Source organism: Octopus sinensis, linkage group LG10 (assembly GCF_006345805.1).
Source record: "Octopus sinensis linkage group LG10, ASM634580v1, whole genome shotgun sequence".
NCBI classification, from domain to species: domain Eukaryota; kingdom Metazoa; phylum Mollusca; class Cephalopoda; order Octopoda; family Octopodidae; genus Octopus; species Octopus sinensis.
Genome location: NC_043006.1, coordinates 57916758 through 57938471, shown reverse-complemented (window position 1 = coordinate 57938471; position 21714 = coordinate 57916758). Strand labels below are relative to the sequence as shown.

At 36.1% G+C, this 21714-nt stretch overlaps 1 protein-coding gene across 1 annotated transcript in view; it reads left to right on the top strand.

Annotated features, from left to right (window-relative positions):
* LOC115216444 (high affinity cGMP-specific 3',5'-cyclic phosphodiesterase 9A) overlaps nucleotides 1-21714 on the top strand; it is a 211931-nt gene that overhangs the window by 1206 nt on the left and 189011 nt on the right. The window contains exon 1 of the mRNA XM_029785783.2: nucleotides 1-237. This exon is cut by the window's left edge and continues 1206 nt beyond it. Within this exon, the coding sequence (XP_029641643.1) occupies nucleotides 150-237 (88 nt within the window). The 5' untranslated portion in view covers nucleotides 1-149. The remainder of the gene's footprint in view (nucleotides 238-21714) is intronic.

The following is a 21714-nucleotide window of genomic DNA, read 5'->3' as shown; positions in this document are numbered from 1 at the left end:
CTTACAGGACACACATCCAGTGTGTGTGTGTGTGTGTCTGTATATACATATATATATATATATATATACACCAGTTGAACATACTGTATACAACACATAATACACAGGCGTACATAAAGAGGAGAGTTTGGCAGTCACAAAGGCCAGACATGACGACGAAAGCTGTTTATTTAAGTGTGAGTGGTAGAGAGGAACAAGTGGAGTTTAGTTCTGAAGATAATGCAGACGACATTCTAGGTAAGTTATCTTGGGAAAATAATCCCTATTTTCATATTTCTTCAACTCCCCGGCTTCTTTTATACGGTTTCTTGGATGTATGGATGCGCTTGTTGTTGTTCTGCTTTCGTGTCCCTTCCAGAAATGTTATACCCCACTTAGCGTTGTCTCTCTCGTTCCGTGGTATTTTTGTGTGTATAGTTAATTATACGTGTGTATGTGTAAACATCGGCATATGCAGAGGTTGACATGTGCATTTGTGTGAATATATACATGTGTATGTGCGTATATATACATGTGTAAATGTGTGTATAGGTATATAGACGTTTTCAATTATATATACATACATATATATATCAATCTATGTGGATATGCTTGAGTATATATATACATATGTATGTGTGTCTTTTATGGCGTATATGTATGTAAATGCCTATGTATACATATGTTTATAAGTAAAGTCTATGTCCGGTCATAGAATGGTCAATGGTTTCACTTCCACAAGGTCTTAACCCCATGAACGTCTCGTCAGACTCTAAAGCCGAAATCTCTCTCTCTCTCTCTCTCTCTCTCTATCTATCTATCTATCTATTTATGCAGACACACGTGTATATATGTGCGTGCTTGTATACCTCCACATGAATGTATGTGTGTGTGTATTTTCCATTGTTTCTCGCTCTAGTGGTATTGATGTTTAGCCGCAGGTCAGCCTGGTTCGTACTGGACCTACAACCAAAGCTCTTTCAGTCGTAACCATAACTTTTTCTCTATGATGGACGATATCATCGGTCCATTACAAAGGGAAACAATGAATAAATAAAGACAGTTGGAAGAATTTGAATGAATTTAGTGGCTGTTTCTAACATGTCGAACGACTGCATATGTTTGTGGAGATGAGGGTGGTGATGGTGGTTGTTATGATGAGATGTGATGAAATACTAAAGTCTACAATACTGTTAGGGGTTAGCATTTCGTTCCTTCCCGTGTCCGACCGAGCGTGGGTGTTTGTGTGTGTTTTCGGGTGTGTGGGTGTCTTTCGGTTTAGTTTTGTTAATTATAAGTTGTATAGCTATGGAAGTTTCGAAAAGTTTTGATTCTGTGTCTATGAAATGAGATTTATATTGTGTGTGTGAGTGAGTTCTCTTTCTCTTTCTAATTTAGAGTAAATTTTGACCGGCCACCTACTCGGCAGCAAGGTTGTGAAAGAAGGTATCTTCTTTTAACTATCATCCTTTAAATCTTAAGGTGGTCTTGCGGATTTTTATAGTCCCAAATATCGCGATCGTTTGTAGCATACAAATTAAGATTTGCATTCTCTCACCAAGATCCTAAGTTTAGCCATACTTTACTCTAGACGGGTGTGTGTATGTGTGTGTGTGTGTTAACTGGAGGTGCATGAAGTATTGTTGAATGAAATGTATGTGTGTACAATCATATTTAACACGTTCGTGTACACTCAGGTGTAGGACCATTTACTGTAGAAAGAGTCTCGGGTGAAAATCTCCTCCTAGACAATATGTGTGTAAACCTCGTTGAGCAATAAGCAACATAGAATGCATACGTTTTTGTGTTGTCATGTTTCACCAGCTTCAAATACTGAATCAGGCATTCACTTATTCCTCTATATAAGAACAGCAAATAATAGAAATTGCCGTTGTGTGTAAAGCCTGGTCAAGCTGAAATTAATTAAGAATCATTTAATGCATGAAGAATCATTTAATGCTTTACACATATCAGCTAATGTACTACTAGCTGATCTTATCTATAATAGCAAACATACCTACAGAGCTGTGAAGGATTGATTTGGTACTTGTGGCTGATGGAATGTAATAATGCAGAAATGCATGTCCTATGATCCAATAGCATTCATAGTTCAGCGGTATGTTTCTGCAGATATTGCCTATGAGAAGAAATTTCTACTGAGGTTATTTTTGCAGCAAAAAGGTTTTCCTACATCCAGGTGTGCACTAACATGTTAATATGGTTGTAAACACATGCATATATATATATGCTTTCTTTGCGAATGGTTTTTTTATATGGCACTGTTTTTACAATCCTGTAAATGGTATTTTTATATAAGCTTAAAGCTTATGGCAATCACCGTGCAATGACTAAGGAAAATAGTCTAATACAGGGGCATATAAGCCCTAGACAGGCTTACAATTTCTGTCTACTAAATCTGTGACACAAAAATTTGGTCAATCGAGGGCTATACTAGAAGACACTTGCCCAAGTACCATGCAATAGAATCGATCTTGAAATCATGTTCTTGAGAAACAAACTTCTTACTATACAACCAAATATTTGTGTATATATATATATAATCATTTTATATGCAGTGCACTATGCTGCCCAGTTTATTACCACCATCTGGCCTATAGTTGCTTTTAATGAAGTGCATTCTGTTGTGAGCATTGAAACCAAACTTCCAAGTGAGGATTACTATGACACTATCATCTTCTACAATTCTCCATAATGTCAAAAAAATAGAACTAATCCACTGGTCAGTTTTCCCTCCTCTTCTCAAACATTTGTGGACTTTACTCCAAACTAAACTGCCTCTTACCCATCACCTCTTAGAAACATGCAAGTCATGTATTTTTTTATATACTCCAAAATACAAATTTCTCAAACCCTGTCCACAAATTCACTTTCACTGACCAGGTTATTCTCACTCTTCAAGCTTTACTCCAAAAGGTAATGTTTTCTCAAATGTAAAACCCACTCTCCTTCGTTACTCACCTCTCTCACCTAGATTTCTGCTGTGATGACTTCCAATTATGTTGACTCAAACTTTTTACTGTATTTTCTCAAATACACCTGCTCTCTGAATCTCTTGAATCACCAGTGACTCTTTGAAGATATCTCCTCCTGCATTGAGAACTTGTATCTCTCTTTACCCCTCTAAAATCATCATTCTCAGTTACTTCAACACTTGCAATTCCTTTTGACACTTACACACATTTCATACCAATGCTGTCAGTGCAGGAGCTGAACATTTTGCAATTATCAACTCTACATCAACATGTTTCTTGTGTTTTAGACACTCCTAAAATTCTTGATTTCTTTCTCACCTCAAAATCTAACCTCTATGAAGACATAACTGTTTGCACATAGCCACAGTGCAATTATTCAACACGCAACTGTATACTTTACAATGCCTACCTACCCAAACCCTATGACACTGCAAGTCAAATGACTCATCAGGCCTCTGCAAGTTTCATCACGGTTATCTCTGATAGCACATGTACTTTAAACTTGGCCCACCAGAAACAGCTGGGTAGATATCCAGAACTATCCTTCTGGGTGTGTCCCGCCACATCTCATACACAACTCAATCTTTGGTAGTTCACTCAAAGTTACACTGCCGCTGTTCAGGCAAAAATACAAAACCTACAATGTCTGGAGAATTTTACCTACTCTCCAAAGCTGGATGTTGTTTATCCAGCAGCATAACTATTGTAAGAGTACTGTCTACACTGCAAAAGTTGTCTCTGTGCATAGTAGGTCCTCAAGCCTTCCCACCTCCCAAATTGCTATAGATCCTTTTTCCTAGAGGATCAACATTATGGAATTCTCTTTTCCTTCACTTCTCAACAATGGCACATAGTATACCAATGGAGAAAACTTTCACAGTCACTACCCACATTGTATCCAATTCCATGCCACACACACTTCGAAGATCCCCAAATTCATCTCATTCCATCACCCCAGGTTCCCCACATTGCATGTACTTGTGCCAAATTCAAAAATATCTCCAGATGTTTCAAACCAACAAGGCCACCAAATCTAATAACATCCCTTCCATCATTGTTATACATTGCACCTCAGAGCTTTACCTACTCTAAACACCAAACTCTTTATGGGAATATACTCTAATCTTTGAAAATACACTTCAGGGTGTGCTGTTCAGAAGAAATGCAGCCTCTCTGAATCTGTCACCTATCATCCCATTGCATTCATTTTTAATATTGTAAAGGTAATGGCAACAGCCTTTAAAAATGATGCTGTGCAACACTCAGAATTTCTGTCTTTTCTCATTGTCTACCTGTATGGCTTTTGTAGAGCCAAGTCCACAAGGAGACGTACTATCTTATGTCACCTGATATTGAACACTCACCTTAGAGAAATTTATTGAAAGCAGTGTTCTTGCTTTACGACTAGCAAAGCTTTAGCTTGTATCTGACATGTGATCTATCAAAAACATCCCACCTATAGGCTCCACTCATCTCTCTTTTCCTTGATTGGTATTTTCCTATTGGTGTTAGCACTTTTTTTAAACCAACTCTAATCAACTCTATATCACAGATTTTGGTTTTGTCCCCCACTCTATTCCATCCATACATACGTGATATATTTGCTCTCATGTCCGACAATGCACACTTCTTTGCTCTCATGTCCAACAATGCTCACTTCTTTGCAGACGATACCTTTCATTCCTCCCCAACCTTTCTTAAGCAACTTAGGCAACACATGCTCAAATTATTTTGGCTCTATGACTGGAGACCTCCAAAGCATCTCTTTTAATGACAATAAAACTTGTATTCTTGACCCATGTCAAGAATACAAGACCCCAGGACCAGAAAATACCTGTGAACAAACTTCAGGATATTTGCCCTATAAACAAACATCCCAAATACAAAATATACATATCAATGCATTGGCAACACTTGAATCCGATTTTAATTAAATAAGGAAAATATGCTTGTTAGGAAATATAAACCATAGCAAAATATTCTATAACAACACAGGAGAATTAGAAACAAAGTTTATTTGACTCAATTAAAAACAACCAGAAAAACAACAAAGCAATAACGGTAAATCAAAAGTTTGAACCCCTAACTTCAAACCACTATGTAATTACATACTACACATCTTCAGCACTATTTCCTGCTATCACTCTAGGATTGACTAATTGCCTTTTGTTTTGGATTAAAACCAAACTATTAAGAAATAAAAAAAGAACAAAGCAAAAATAAACAAACTATGATACTATTGAACAGTCAATCGACTGTGACAGAAAAACAAGTTATGTTTTAAGGAAATCAACCAACTTGAATGCTGGATGATTGTTAGACAAAAACAAGTGACCAAAATATTTGATAAACAATTGACATCCACAGAAAATCAGCCTACCAGAACAGTGGACTACTGATGGACAAAAACATGTGGCTAAAACAGTTGATAAACAGATGACATCTCCAGGCAGTCAGCCAACCAGAATAAAATAAGTAACCAAACACTTGATGAACAAATGATATCCTCAGGCAACCAGAAAGCTAGGCCATAGGCAGACAAAAACAAAAGCTGTTTTTGATAAGTAGCCAATCAGGATTTGAATCTATGTGTTTAAAACCCCTAGAAAATCCAGCTACAAAAAAAAAAGCCTCATAATAGTATCAAAGGAGAATGGGCACCAGCTAGCCAGCCCAAAGGTTGGGGTGGGCTGCACCTGCCTATCTGAAAAAGGAAGGGGCAAACCCTCGCCCTGGGTTGTGCAAACATAACTTGCCTTATGACGGCCTGAGAAGCTGCTTGGGGTGAGGTTGGGAAGTTGGAATGTGGGCAGTCTGTGTGGAATGAGAACTTAGGTGTGTGAGGAATTGAGGAAGAGGAGAATGTATGTGTGCTGTGTGCAGGAGGTTAGGTGGAGGGGCCAGGTTGCAAGATTTGTGGGGGTCAAAGGAAGAAGGTACAAGTTGTGGTGGTCGGGGAAATAGCAGGGGAACTGGAGGTGTGGGAGTTTTGGTGAAGCAAGAAATCTGTGAGAAGGTGGTGGAGGTCAGGAGAAAGAGTAACAGGGATGACAGTAGTGTTAGCATTTAAGGAAGAAATGGTGAGGGTGATTCGTGGGTATGGTTTGCAAAGTGGAAGAGGGATCACTGAGAAAGAATAGTTCTTTGATGAAATGGCAAATGAATGGGACTTACAAAAGGTAGATGAATTGGTTTTGGGCATGGGTGATTTTGATGGACATGAGAAATGGATCCATGACTTTGAGGGTGTGCATGGGGGAAATGGAATTGGGGAGAGAAATTTGGAAGGAAGGATGCTGTTGGAGTTTTGTGATGAGAAAGAGTTGTGTGTGGCGAATACATGGTTTAATAAAACAGAAAAGGAAGGTGACTTTCAGTGCAGGAGGGAATGAGACAGATTGATTTCATGTTGGTTGGCAGGAAAAACAGAAAATATCTGAGAGATGTGGAGGCAATACTAGGGGAGTTGGAGCACAGGTTGGTGGTTGCTGACTTGGATAAGAGGAAAGTTAAAAAGTGTGTGAGAAAGGGAATGGTTGAGAGGAGAAAAGTGTGGAAACTGAAGAAACAAGAGCAAGGTTTAAGGAGAGAGTTGGGGAGTTGGCAAGCATTGATGTACCAGTCTTCAAGAGGATGGGGTTGCAATGAGTTGTGGGGTGTATAGAGGAGTGAAGTTATTGGAGCATGCAATGAAGATAGTGGAAAGGGTGTTGGAGAGGAGAATTTGGAAAAGGGTGGATGAGATATAATTTTGTTTTATGCCAGGAAGGGGGACAATAGATGTAGTGTTCATTGTAAGGAGGAATACCAAGATAAGGGGCAGAAGTTGTAGATGTGCTTCGTTTATCTGGAGAAGGCATTTGATAGGGTTCCAAGGAAGGTGATTGAGTGGGCATTGAGGAAGAGAGGTGTAATAGTGAGAGAGTTTGTATGAGGAGGTAAAGACAAGTGAGAATTGGATCAGAGCTGATGGAGGAGTTTGCATTAGGGATGCAAGGTGTTGTCACCATTGTTGTTTGCAATAGCGGTTGATGTGGTGATGGAGAGTGCAAGAAAGGGACTGCTAATGAAGATACTGTATGCAGATGACCTTGTTCTGATGAATGAGACGATGGAGGGATTGAGGGAGAAGTTTTGGAAATGGAAGGAGGTGTTTGAAAGCAAGGGTCTGAAAGTAAACCTCGGGAAGACAAAGGTGATGGTAAGTGGGGTGGAAGGAGAATTGTTGTATGTGGTGGGAGGGTAATGGCAAATGCAGTGTTGTGTACGAGATGTGAGAAATGGATTCATGGTAGATGTATGTAAATGAAGAAGGTGACCCCAAGACTAGCAAGAGAGTTTGTTTGTGGAAGATGTGAGAAAGCAGCTGGAGGGCTGCCAAACTCAGTGGAAACACTATGTGACAAGGTGGAGACAGAGATAGGGTAGATGTAAGTGGTAGATGTGAAGCAGCTGTGACTGCAAGAGCAAGACTTGACTGGGTGAAGTTCAGGGAATGTGGAGTATTATTATATGGGAAAAAAGTTTCTCATTGAAAACGAAAGGAAAAGTTTATAGGAGTTGTGTGAGAGCTGCAATGCTGTATGGAGTGAGATATGGTGTTTGAAAGAGAGAGAGAGATGGCAATTTTGAGAAGGACTGAGAGAGCAACGGTGAGAGAAATGTGTGGCATGAGGCTGTTTGATAAGAGGAGAACTGAGGACTTGATGGGGATGCTGGGGTTGGAGGAATCAGTGGAATGACTGGCATGGGTGAATGGAGTGCAGAGGTATGGGCATGCGTTGAGGAGGGGTGAGGAGCATGCTCTGAAGAGGGTGCTAGAGTTTGAGGTGAATGGACAGTGAAAGTGGGGTAGACCGAAGACAATGTGAGCTTGAATCATAGTTCAAGTTTCACCAGTAAAGCAAGCAGTGAACAATTCTCTTTTGCACAACATGAAAAAATAAAAAAAAAATTTTTTCTTATCTTCTTGAAAATCTTCATGACTCATTGTTGATATAACTTATTGCTTTGAAATCTATTGAACTTTATTAGGTATTATTGCTATGAAATTTATCAAATATTTTAAACTTTCATTATTGCCTATTGTTGTGAAACTTATTGAATACTTCAATTTTCATCATGTAATTTTTCTATTGAAATTTTGATTTTTTTAACATGCCTTACCACTATGGAATTTTCTCCTGTGCATTTACTTCTTTCAAAATTCGATCTTGTTATTTTATTTATTTCTTTTTGACATTGAAAAGCAAACAAACTGTTGCAGCTAATGCGGTATTTTTTATAAATCCTAAAAGCAAAAAAATACTACGATTTGTTTTCCAAATGCATTTTCAACCCTTTAACTAATTCTCTTATATTCCTACTTGCATGTAAGTAAACCTGTTTTTTTCTTTAATTTTATATAAAGATGGTGAATCTCTTTATTTCTATCTAGCAGTTTTTCTTAATGGATATGTGGGTGTTCATAATTGAAGAATATTTTTTCAGTAATAATAGAGCCATAGTATATCTTTACCTTTTACTGACCAAGTCTATATAATTTTATCTGCTTCTGGCCTTCAATACATTGTATATATAATGAGTGAATTTTGTAAGTAGAGCTGAACTGTTGATGTAAGCATGATGTTCTGGTACTCTGATAATCTAGTTTTCTTTATTTGCATTAATTTGTGAATATACAATTGTATAATGCTGAGCACACATATTAATGCAAACTTGTATGGATAATTTCTTGTCTCTTGAAGAAGGTTGTGAAATGGCCATAATCCTATGAAAGTCACATGGTTAAATAAATATATATTCACCTCCCATACATCCTCACAGAATAAGTATTATTTGAATTTTCTAGATTTTTAGTGACATGTACACTTTACCTCACACAACCTTGTAAATTGATTACTATGTGTACTGATAGCCAAGTCTGTATAAGGAGCTTACTGTGATAGCCACATGATTCTCTGAATCTATATCTTCTACTATTCATTTATAAATATGTATGTATGTATGTAAGACTAGTGGTTTGAAAAATCTGTTGGGAGGCAGGTAATGTTTAGTGATGATGAATGGCACCAGGCTGTAAAATCAATGCCTCGAGTATATGAATTTGTCCAACCTGTGCTAGCATGGGAAAATGGTCAGAAAACAAATGATTATATAATTATAAATATCTATATATATATATGTGTGTGTGTGTGTGTGTGTCTCTCTCTCTCTCTCTCTATATATAATATATATATATATATATATATATATGTGTGTGTGTGTGTATGCACGCGTGTGTGTATGCACGCGTGTGTGTGTGTATGCACGTGTGTGTGTATGCACGCGTGTGTGTGTGTGTGTATGCACGCATGTGTGTGTGTGTATGCACGCATGTGTGTGTGTGTATGCATGCATGTGTATATGTGTGTGTATATGTCTGTGCACGCGTGTGTATGTGTGTGTATATATAGGTGTGTGTGTGTATAATATTAAACTGTTTGATACTTAATGTTTTGTAGGCTTCTTGCAGAAACTTTAGGTTGCATAGGGCTGATTCTTGTAAATAATTATATATATAAATCCTCCTCTTTCATTTGTCTACTCACCCATCTAGGTCTCTACTATTCTATTCCTGCTCCTTTCATCAACCCATAGTAACGTTCCGCTGTTCTCCACTACTGGATCACATTAGCTGTGTCATAGAACATATCTTAGGTTGAGTAATCTCTGCGCTCATAGTGTACTAAGTACCCCAACATGAATACTTCTTGTGCAACCTCTTGAGTGATTGCTGACTATATGATGTAAACACATGTTCTATGTGTAGTATGTAAGCATATAAACCAGTGGTTCCCAACCTTTTTCAGCCCAGGGACCATTTTTTACTTGAAAAAATTTCTAGGGACCACTTTTACTTTTACTTTGTGCTGTTCTGTTTTCACACCAAAATACTTAATGAAATGACGAAATAGTCTATTTACACTTTAAAATTTATTTTAGTAACAAAAGATAAAATCTTAAATTTATTTTAGTAAACAAAGATAGACACAAGACATCAAAATCATTTTTCATGAAGTCGTTAATTTTTAGTCCATTCAGCTAGTGACTAGCTTGATATTGGTATTTCTCACACAAGATATCATAATCAATTTTAATGAACTCATTTAGTCTTAGTCTGATAGTTCCTCTGCTGTTGACATCTAATTTATTTCTTTTTCTATTTAAAATATCTACAACTGCTGAAAATGCATATTCCACCATCCATGTGATAGAGAAAAGGAATGATGCTTGCTTCTACATATCGAAAAATATTTGAGTGTGATTCCTTTCATATTCTTTTTCAAATCCAACAACACTTCAGCCAACTCAAAAGTTTCATCTCCTAGCTCATAATTTCCAAGGTCTACAAACCGGAGTGGATAATCCATCTTTAATAAATCATTGTATCTTCTCTCAAAGTCTACAGGAAGACCTTCAAGATGGGCAATGCATGCAGCAATGCATTCTGATGTAGGAACAGTGGTGTTAAAATATTTTTTCAAACTGTTTTTTCCAAAATTTTTATTTCCCCATATACCCTTTTAACTTCTGAGAACAGGTGACCAAATCTGATTTTCTACCTTAGCAGATTCACTGTTTTAAAAATATCACTCAAGTAGAATATTTTTGATTTAAATTTAGAAAGTCTTTTCAAAATTTTCTTAGCTGTATCAGCTTGCTTCTTGGAGTTGTAATGAGTCATCTGACACTTGAACATGAGAATGTTAATTAATGGTTCCCACCAATTCACTAGTCTTTCAAAGCTCAGTTCTTTTGACAACCATCTTACTTCTGTGTGAAGCAATAGGATTTTAAAATCTTCATCTTCACAGAATTGCATAAAAAATCTATTATTCGCTGAGTTTGATTTGACAAAATTAATTGCATGTAAAGCAGTGTTGAGTGCTCCTTCCATGTGTCTTTCAATATTCTTAGCAACCAAATGCTGACTGTGAATAATACAATATATATAAAAAATGTGAGAAGCAACTGATTTCATTCTAGAAACAAAGCCTTTCACTTTTTCAGTCATGGCTGCAGTTCCATCTGATGCAATGTTGATGAAATTAGTCAATGGAATATTTTTATCATTAAAACACTGCATTACTTCATTGACTATATCTTCTCCATTAATAGTTTCAGACAAACTTTTAATGAATAACATTTCTTCCCTTGTATCATCTTCATGGATGAATCTGACATAGACCAGAAGGATAGCTTGGTTATGAATTGTGCTATTATCAATCTGGATAAAAACATTTGTCTTCTGGAGAATTTCCACAATCTTCTTAACAAAATTAGACATTTCATCCTGTCTTCTTGTAATTGTGTTATTTGAAAGTGGATTTGTACTCAGAGTAGATGCAGCATCTTTTTCCAGAACCTCATTTGCACAAGCTATCATAGCAGGCTTGACAAATTTCTCACCATAAATCTGAGGTGCTGCAACCTTGGCAATAATTTCAGGGATGAAATAACTTAGTTTGAGTGTCTTTGCTTTTTCGGTATTTATCTTCTTTACAAAGTTGGGTAGTTTGATTGGCTGTCTTTGCTTTTTATTCTCAAAATATTCCCTGCCTTTACCAACATATGATGGATGCCTTAATTTCTGGTGTTGTTCCAGCTTAACTTTCTTCATGGAATGATTTGTCATTATGGCATCACATTCAGGCATATATGTTTTGAGTCTACAGATACAAAACCAAACACGATAAAATCTTCTTTGTAGTTCCTCAGTTTTGCCTATTTAGCAGTTGGTTCAGACATTATTACAATTGATCTTAAAAAAATAAAAATAATAAATACTTTATTTCTATAAATTAAAAGTATCAAATTTATTATTAAACAATATTGTGTAGTTATCTCTTAAAAATATCAAATTTATTATGAAACTGTTGTGATTGTAAAATTTAAATTATGTAATTCTTGACTAATATATCATTAATTATATATTAAACATTATTGATTCTTATGGAATAATAATTGAATTTTGTTTTCTTATAATTCTGTCTTCATATAAATTATTATTAACTAACAGTGTCTTTATCATCGAACAATATTGTGTAAATCTGAAATGGCTTCAATTTTTTATGGCCATGAATTCTCTGGGGACTACCGGTGGTCCTCAGGGACCTTTTTGGGAATCCTGATATAAACTATATGATCTAAACATCATATTGCCAGTGGTTATGCAAAGCCTTCTATTCACATGCATTCACACACACATACAATCTCCCTCTCTCACATACACACACACACTCACACATTCTCGCTCACACACACTCACACAGTCTCTCTCACACACACTCACACAGTCTCTCTCACACACACTCACACAGTCTCTCTCACACACACTCACACAGTCTCTCTCAAACACACTCACACAGTCTCTCAAACACATTCAATCAGTCTCATACTCACTCAGTCTCTCTCACACTCACTCACTCTCTCCCACACACACTCACTCACTCTCTCTCACACACACTCACTCAATCTCTCTCACTCAATCAGTCTCTCTCACTCAATCAGTCTCTCTCACTCAATCAGTCTCTCTCACCAGTCTCACTCACTCAGTATCTCTATCTCATACACACACACACACTCTCTCTCTCACGCACGCACACATACACACTCACACTCTCTCACACCCTCTCTCAGACAGACACATACACACACACACACACACACACAGAGGCATAGGAAAACATGTTAAACAAATGAATAATTGGCTTTTCAAAGATTTGAACCTGTTTCAATGGATATATAATTTTTTATGCAGGAGAAATTTAATCCTCTCTTCAAGTGGACTGAGATCCAAACAATTAGTGTTTTTGTGTGTGTGTGTGTGTGGGTGTGTGAGTGTGTATGTGTGTGTCTATATATATATATATATATATATATATATATGTTTGCATATATATTTAGAACTGTATAGACAGCTTTAGTTATGTATTCACACACAGATGGTGTGAAAGGAGAATGTGTTAATGGTTCCACTTAGGGGAAATTGGTGAAATCTCTGAACAAGTAGTGATGACGTCAGGAGCCAGAATTTGTCTGGATATTAGCTTTTTTTTTTCTTTTTTTTTTTTGAAACAATCTTTGTTGCTTTGCTCTATCTCCCTCGTCCTTCATTGCTGATTCTGTTAAGACTCCTTCTTTCTACTAGGTCGCTATTTCCACACTTATTTATACTCAAACATAAATGTATGTGTGTATACACGCAGCATATAAATAAAGCACTGAACATCTTGGGCATACTTCTACAGACTCCCCCTTAAGTCAATGAGAGAGCCTGTAGTGTGTGAGTAGGGGTAGTCATTTTGCTAGAAATAACAATCAAATCTCCCTCTGATCACATTCTGACCTTTATATATATATATATATATATATATTTATACATATATATATATATATGTATTTATATATATATATATATATGTATTGTGTGTGTGTGTGTGTGTGTGTATGTGTGTGTGCTTGTGTGTATGTGTGTGTGTGTGTGTTAATGTGTGTGTGTGTGTGTGTGTTAATATATATATGTGTATATATATATATATTAGAGGCTCAGGCATGGGTGTGTGTTAAGAAGCTTGCTTACCAACCACATGGTTCTAGGTTCAGTCTCACTGTGCAACACCTTGGGTAAGTGTCTTCTACTATACCCTCAGACCAACCAAAGCCTTCTGAGTGGATTTGGCAGATGGAAACTGAAAGAAGCCCATCGTATTTGTATATATGTATGTATCTGTGTGTGTGTCTTTGTGTCTATGTCCCCCCCCCCAATCACTGCTTGACAACCAGAGTTGGTGTGTTTATGGTTCAGCAAAAGAGTCCCATAGAATAAGTACTAGGCTATTAGTTTAATGTTTTATTTTGTTTTCTGCATGGAAGTGGTTCTCATTTCAACATATGGCTGGCTGTAGGTATGCATCATTGACAAGTCCCAAAAGGGCTGAAATGCATTTGGGGTTCTTCCTAGTTAGCACTGGAACAAATTTTTGTCTCTCTTCAATATTTGTTTTTAAGTGAGCATGTCTGTAAGTGATGTTATCTCCAGGCAAATTCTGCGGTAACTGACCTGTCAGCTGAGTATATGCAAGGTGTCTATAAATTATCTTTACAGCTTCCACAATTTATTATATTGTATTGTCTAGATGTGTTGCATGCAACCAATGGAATCCACATGAAAGCTGTTCTGATATTTCTAATAAAACTTTATTTGTTTGCCTATGTTTTCCAATAAGCTCTGCTCAGTTATCTTTGCATCGCTTTTTTTTTTTCCTGAATTTTTGAAATTGTAAAGGTAATTTATGGACACCCTGTATGTTGAGTATGATACATAGATGGTTAATTTAATTCAATATGGCCTCGATTGTGTATAAGTTTCAATGTATTATGTCTTTTCTCAAATATTTGAATTGTGAAAATATAGTTCCACTCAGAATTTTGGGCTGGATGACATGTTGGTCACTGAAGAAATAGATTTAGCTCACCATTCTTTTGCCAACATTTTTGCTGGAAGAAATGCCCCCTTTCTCCTTTCATTTGTTGAATCTTCTTTCTAAGTAGCTATTTGCTGATTAGTCCAGTTCCAGAATACTATTGGTACTTAATTGATTTTGACCGAATGACAAAATGAAGATTTAGAATGAAAAGTGCATACATAAATCTAAAAATAGATATGTAAAAAGCTGTTGATTTCTACACATCTGACTCTATTAACTTTTAGTGTATCTGTGGAATGTATAATTTCTCTTGCCTTGTTTTTTTTTATGCATACATGCACACACTCAGACATGCAAACACATACACACACATGTATTCAAACACACACACACACACACACAATTCCATACAAACACACATACACATTCTTACAAAGCATTTCCAAATACATTAGCTGTAAGAAATTAATAAAATCCCTGTTTTTATATGTAACTGATAGATTTCCTTACAACTCTTTCTACATTCCTTTCTTATTTTATGTACCAAGATGTGTGTTGTCTACAATACATATGCACATAATCATGCACATATATAATGTTGTGTGGGTGTGTGTAATATATTCGAATGCTGCCTAACATATGTAATGTTTAATGGTAGACTAAAATCAAAGACATAATCTATTATGCACAACATATCATTTACGTTATTTGTAAGACAATAGCCGCTGAAATAAATATCTTAAATTATTATACATATGTGATTATATATATATGTGTGTGTGTGTGTGTATATATATATATATATATATATATATATATATGAGCACTCCATCGGTTACAACGACAGGGGCCCCAGCTGATATGATCAACGGAACAGCTTGCTTGTGAAATTAATGTGGAAGTGGCTGAGCACTCCACAGACACACGTACCCTTAACGTAGTTCTCAGGGAGATTCAGCGTGACACAGTGTGTCATGGTTGGCCCTTTAAAACACGGGCACTATTAATTTTTTCTTGCTGAGTGGACTGGAGCAACGTAAAATAAAGTGTCTTGCTCAAGGACACAACGCCTCACCAAGAATGGAACTCATGACCTTCCGATTGTGAGCCGAATGCCCTAACCACTAAGCCACGCCTCTTCACACACATATATGATGATGATGATGTCTTACATCTATACTTATGTAGTGTTTGTTCACTGGAACTCTGGATTCAGGTCCAGTCATATGCACTTTTCTCTCCTACTAAATTAAGAGATGTAGTACATTGTACAGAGATTTATGAAAGCATTACCAACATAGCAGTTTGATAATTATGATTTCAGTTTCATTCCATTGTTAAAATTGTCTAAAACATTTGCTATTACACATTGTTCTTCTATCACATTTTCAACCAATTCTAATAACACAGCTCTTTCTAAAGTGTATTCAATTCTTGATGAAAGATAAACATCATAAATAACAATTCTTAAAGTAGCAGAGGTGTATGGTGTTTAATTAAAATAGTCTCAAGGACATTCCCTCATAAGACTATAGCTTTAGTTCTACCTGTGTCGACTTTATACCATCTCAAGAATTCAGCCTGTCAGGAAAAAATGAAAAAAGACTGGTTTTTAAAGAAATTATTTATTTCGTAGTTCTATATAAATTTCTAACAATCTTATAGGTTTCAAAATAGCTGTGGAGTTTCTTTGGAAACTGCTGCTATATCTTTGATATTAAGACTCATATAAACTCAACAGAGCACATGTCAACTCCTCTTTATTGAAGTATAGATCCCAAAAGGAGTCAGGAATAATTATAGGTAATTATAAATAGTTTGAGGTTGTGACATGAATCTTTAGTGGAAATAAAACAGTAAGAAAATTCTTAAACACTACATTAAAGGAGACCTGAATGATAATATCTCACAGGTTTACAGTTCCCACTCTGTGTGTGTGTGTGCTATATGTGTATAATATGTATACACACACACACACACAATCTCTCTCTGTCTCTTTCCCTCTTTGTGTATGTATATGTCTTTCTGTCTGTCTGTCTGTCTGTCTTTCTTAAATGGAAGATGGAAAATATGAGAATTTTCATTAATCACTACAATTGTTTTGACACATCTAGCATCGATCTCTCACTGGTGGGATACTTAACAACTAGTTCAGGAGCATCTGACAGTGCAGATGTGTCTCTACAGGTGATAAATAGATGTAACTTGTTGAATAATAGTTATGCAATGTATCTTCTCATTTCGTTTAAAGAAAAGCAGTAAATTAAAGGATATATCTTCATTTATATAGAAGATCAATTATAAAATAAGATACAAGAAAGAAACAGACAAGCAATACAGGGAAAAATGTATTAAAAATAACTGTTAATGGAGATAGATGTATAAACGCCTCCACATAAGTTGTATGGTGCATGTACATTTGCTCATGAAGATGTAAGTATACTCACATATGTGGTTTGGTGCACATAGGCGCAGGAGTGTCTGTGTGGTAAGTAGCTTGTCTACCAACCACATGGTTCCGGGTTCAGTCCCACTGCGTGGCACCTTGGGTAAGTGTCTTCTACTATAGCCTCAGGCCGACCAAAGCCTTGTGAGTGGATTTGGTAGACGGAAACTGAAAGAAGTCTGTCTTATATATGTGTATATATATATATATATATATATATATATGTGCGTGTGTGTGTTTGTGTGTCTGTGTTTGTCCCCTAGCATTGCTTGACAACCGATGCTGGTGCGTTTATGTCCCCGTCACTTAGCGGTTTGGCAAAAGAGACTGATAGAATAAGTACTGAGCTTACAAAAGAATAAGTCCTGGGATCGAGTTGCTCGATTAAAGGCGGTGCTCCAGCATGGCCACAGTCAAATGACTGAAACAAGTAAAAGAGTAAAGAGAGTATATGTTCACATAGCAAGTTGAATAGTCATTTGGTTTTTATAAGAATGGGGAGGTTAAAGGTAAACTTAATTCATTCATACCTTAAAGTAAATTATGTTAACAGTTACTTGAATTCATTGCCATTGCATTGTGTGAAAGTACATTTATATACTTGTAGGCATCTTGAGAGTCTTTCAGAAATTCTGTTAATGATCTTCTCATTAGTCCACAGAATAGACAGGGATTCCTCAGAGCAGAGTTGGCATCTCTTGGAAATGATATTATATGGTTTTGGTTGCCTTACTATGGACCAAGTTATATATATACTAGCAGTATTGCCCAGCGTTGCTCGGGTTTGTAAGGGAAATAACTATATAAGCATTTTTAGAGAGTTACTTCCCTTATAGATGCCAATTCGGGCTTTCTTAGCCATTTCTGTTTTGGTGTCTTCAAGCCATGAAGTCGTTGTTCTAAAAGAACGCTGGTCTCCTTGACAACGCTTTACGACGTTGATTTCCTTACACTCCCTTCCCCACAGCTTCACGAGGGAGGGAAGAAGGGGGAGAAGCAAACACAGGTGCAGGTGTTTGAGCGTGGATGCCAACTCCGCCGCCATCGACACACGAAAAATTATGCATTAAAATGGAATAAAAAATGATGTTAAATTATTTTTAAAATCGTAGACTCATCGTAGACGCGCGCTAATACTCAGACGGGCTTGATATTAATCACGACTATAAGATACCCGAATTTGGTTAAACTGCACCGCAAAATGTGGGAGGAGTTAGGAATCTAAATCTTAGGAGACAGACACTCACACAACTACAGTTTTATATATATAGATGTATGTATGTGTGTAGTTAAAGAAAAAATCAGCTTACAAAAGTAACACCGAGCATGAATTTGGATGACAACAAGAAACAGCAACAAAATAAAGGTATATTATATATCACGCAAGATAAATTCTTGATTTATAGAAAGTATCTTTACTTTTAGAAAAGGTAAAACAAGCACTTAGTAGAAATTGCAACCAACTCTGAATGAGAAAGGAAAGATAATTTGCTGGAATTGATTGATATGCTATTAGGTTAAAGACAGTGTGTGCATGTGTGTTTATATATATATATATATATATATAATGTAGGTAGTTAGGGTAAATTCCAGCTGTTTCCTCTTGAAGCACATCTGCTTATTCCATTATTACAATCCAGTATGTAGTCTCAGTTGCTGCTGTATGATTGTTCAATTATAAACCCACTATTCTAAAGGGCTTAAGTAAACTGTGTCAACCTAATTGCATATATAATGCTTTCTTAGCAGCTAGTTTGATGAACAAATTACAGTTTAGTTTCAATGTTATTCTCTGTTACAGACCACATCTATTAATTTTTATCACCTTTCAACTTAAGACGGGCAAATACTGCTTACTGTGAACAATATTGTTCCTTCATGTGATTGTAGAGGCTTTTTGTGTTCTTTGTCTCTGCAATAAGTTAAATTTTAGGAGCTTATCTGTTTGTCGTGAGTTTTGGATTTGCCTTGGGCGTTTTTGAATAAAAGATTAGGATGGCTTTTATTCCTGGTTGGCATTCTGTTGAGGTGAAAGGTTTGGAATAAGGTTGTTCCTGAAAATGCTGGTGTTTTGTTTCTGTAAGAGTGTCAATTTTTTTCATTATTTCAAAGATTCTGGAAAGTGGTATGAACAGTCATTGGACTGTAATGATCCGATCCATGGGGAAATTAAACTTTCTTTCAGCCTCATGAACGATAAGAGGGCTCTTGGAATAAATAGTTAATCAGCCAAAATTCTGAAATATGGAGATGAGAGAATGCTTGAATTTCTAGATGTCTGGAGGGGAAAGCACCTCAAGGACTGGGGGAAATGCAGTTCTGGTTTTGCTCTGTAAGCAAGGTAATAAACCTAGGTGTAGGAATTTCAGAGGAAAATCTCTATTGTTTGTTGTGTGGAAAACCACTCCCCCGAATTATTCTGAATCAACTGACTGATACCCTCACTGAACATATTCTGCGTAATCCCAGTATTGTTTCTGAATGAGGAACAGTAGATATAACTGTTAGTGTCTACCAGCTCAAAGCGAAGTGTAGAGTGAGGAACATACTTTATTGATCTCTCTAAAGTATTGGATACCAATAACAGGGAAAAGTTTTAGAAGATTTTATTAAGAGTGTGTTACCTTGAGATATTAGATGCTTTTCATGTGTTCTTTGAATGAAGGAAGGGTTAATTTGAATGTTTCTCTCCGTGATCCATTGCCAGTGTAAGTCAAATGAAGCGATATTGTCAAACCTACATTATTCAGAATGTATTTTGCAGTTGTATTTCTTATGTTTGAAAAATAATCCTGATGGTATCTATGTCAAACATTGCACTTCAGACAAGTTAAGCAACTTATGATGACATTATTTTTAATACTTTCATCAAAAATATCATTTATTTTGATCAGAGATAACTTTGACACAGTGATACATAACTGAAACTCAAATGAAACCATAGGTCACTTCTCTAATGTTTTTAAGGTCCTCAGATTTAATGTAAGTCTTAAAAAGTCTTGGTTTAGATATATTGATGTGACTTTTGCTGCAATGCCAAGATTTAATATAAAGATTTCACTTCATAGTTCTATGGTTTTTATACTACGATACTATTTTCACTGTACTGGAAGTTTGTGATATTAGATTGAGTTACTACTTATTACATTGCATTGCACTGTCATTAAGTGTCACTAGATCATAATTTTACATAAAGTTGTTAGTTTTACATTGCTATGATTTTGCATTGTATATTTAATGGATTATATTAAAGAAAAGGAAGAAAACATTTTCGGAAATAGAGATTTAGAAGTTTATGAAAAAGACAAAGCTGGATGTAAATGAAATTTCAAATAAAAAGACTGAAAAAGAAAAGAGTGAAAAAATATGAACCTTGAAACCAACAAAACACCATTTCCACACAAGATTTAACAGCTGACTATAGTCAACATGCATGTTCTACTTTTATTATCAGTGACAATGATATTGGGGTTGTATGTTAATTCTTGAAACAACTTAACAGATGACCTTAAGCACAATCATCTGTTATGTGTTACAACGCTTTTAGCAAATTTTCGCTTTCTAAAGGATGCAAAAGGATTACACAGATTCCGTCTTGTGAGTTTAAGTAAATATTCACCAAGGCACAGAAATTTGCTTCTTTGCAATGTAGGCAAAGAATAACCATCTTCAATAAAAAAAAAAAAAATTATCTTGAAAACTTTGTGCACACGTTATTTCCCCTTTGTGTACTAGTTGTAAAATATGTGAATGCACACAAGTGCATAGCCTAGAGGGAGCATTGGTTGTAAGATTTTTTTAAACATTGGACTGGAATATATAAAAGTATTTGTTTGTTCTCTTTTTTTTTTTCATTAACTTTGAAATGATGTTAATCAGTTGTGTACATTGACCACTACAGCTTCAGGTGTAGTTCATGTAAGCAAGTTCATCAGTTGGAGTTTGCTTCAAGTACAGTAACTTTTCTTTGTCTGATTATAATTTCAACCTATTCACAATGATTACAATCTGGTATAAGCTCTCCAAGCTCTTCAACTTGATGTAATGAAAGTGTATAATCATGTCTGGTAGCTTTGAAGTGTATTCCATGACAACAGACAAAGAACGGAACAACAATCCAAGGGAATTTTTCAAAAGTCAAACAACTGACAAGTTGAAGAATTACCATACAACCCAACATTTACATGCTATTACACACACACACACACACACCACACACACACACAAACGCATGCACTTTCACTCACACTCACACATGCTCTCACACACGCACACACTCTCTCACACACACACTCTCTCACACACACACACACTCTCTCTCACACACACACACACACTCATACACTCACACACACACACATAGACACATTGTGTTTCCAAAATCTTTAAGTTGAAGTGGACATGTCTTCAGACTGACATAGTACCAGTTATCCCAGTCCTTTGTCATCTTTTCTGAGATGAACCTTTATCACTTTGTCCCATGTCTTCTGGGTCTCCCTCTTCCACAAATTCTTTCCCCATTAAATGATTGGCACTACTTTATACAGTTGTCTTCATCCATATGCATCATATATCCATACCAGCACTGTCAGTCATTCTTGTATACTACATCTGATTCCTTTTATGCTCAAGATTCTTTTTTTCTATGCATTTGTACTTCATTTTCCATACATTCTACAAACGGATGCTATTATTTCTTTCCAGTTTTCTCAAGTCCTCTACATTTATGAATCACATCTTACTACCATACATCATTGCATTTCTGACACAAGCATCATACAATATTCCCTTCATTCTTGAGGGAAAAGGCCTTTGTTGACATCCA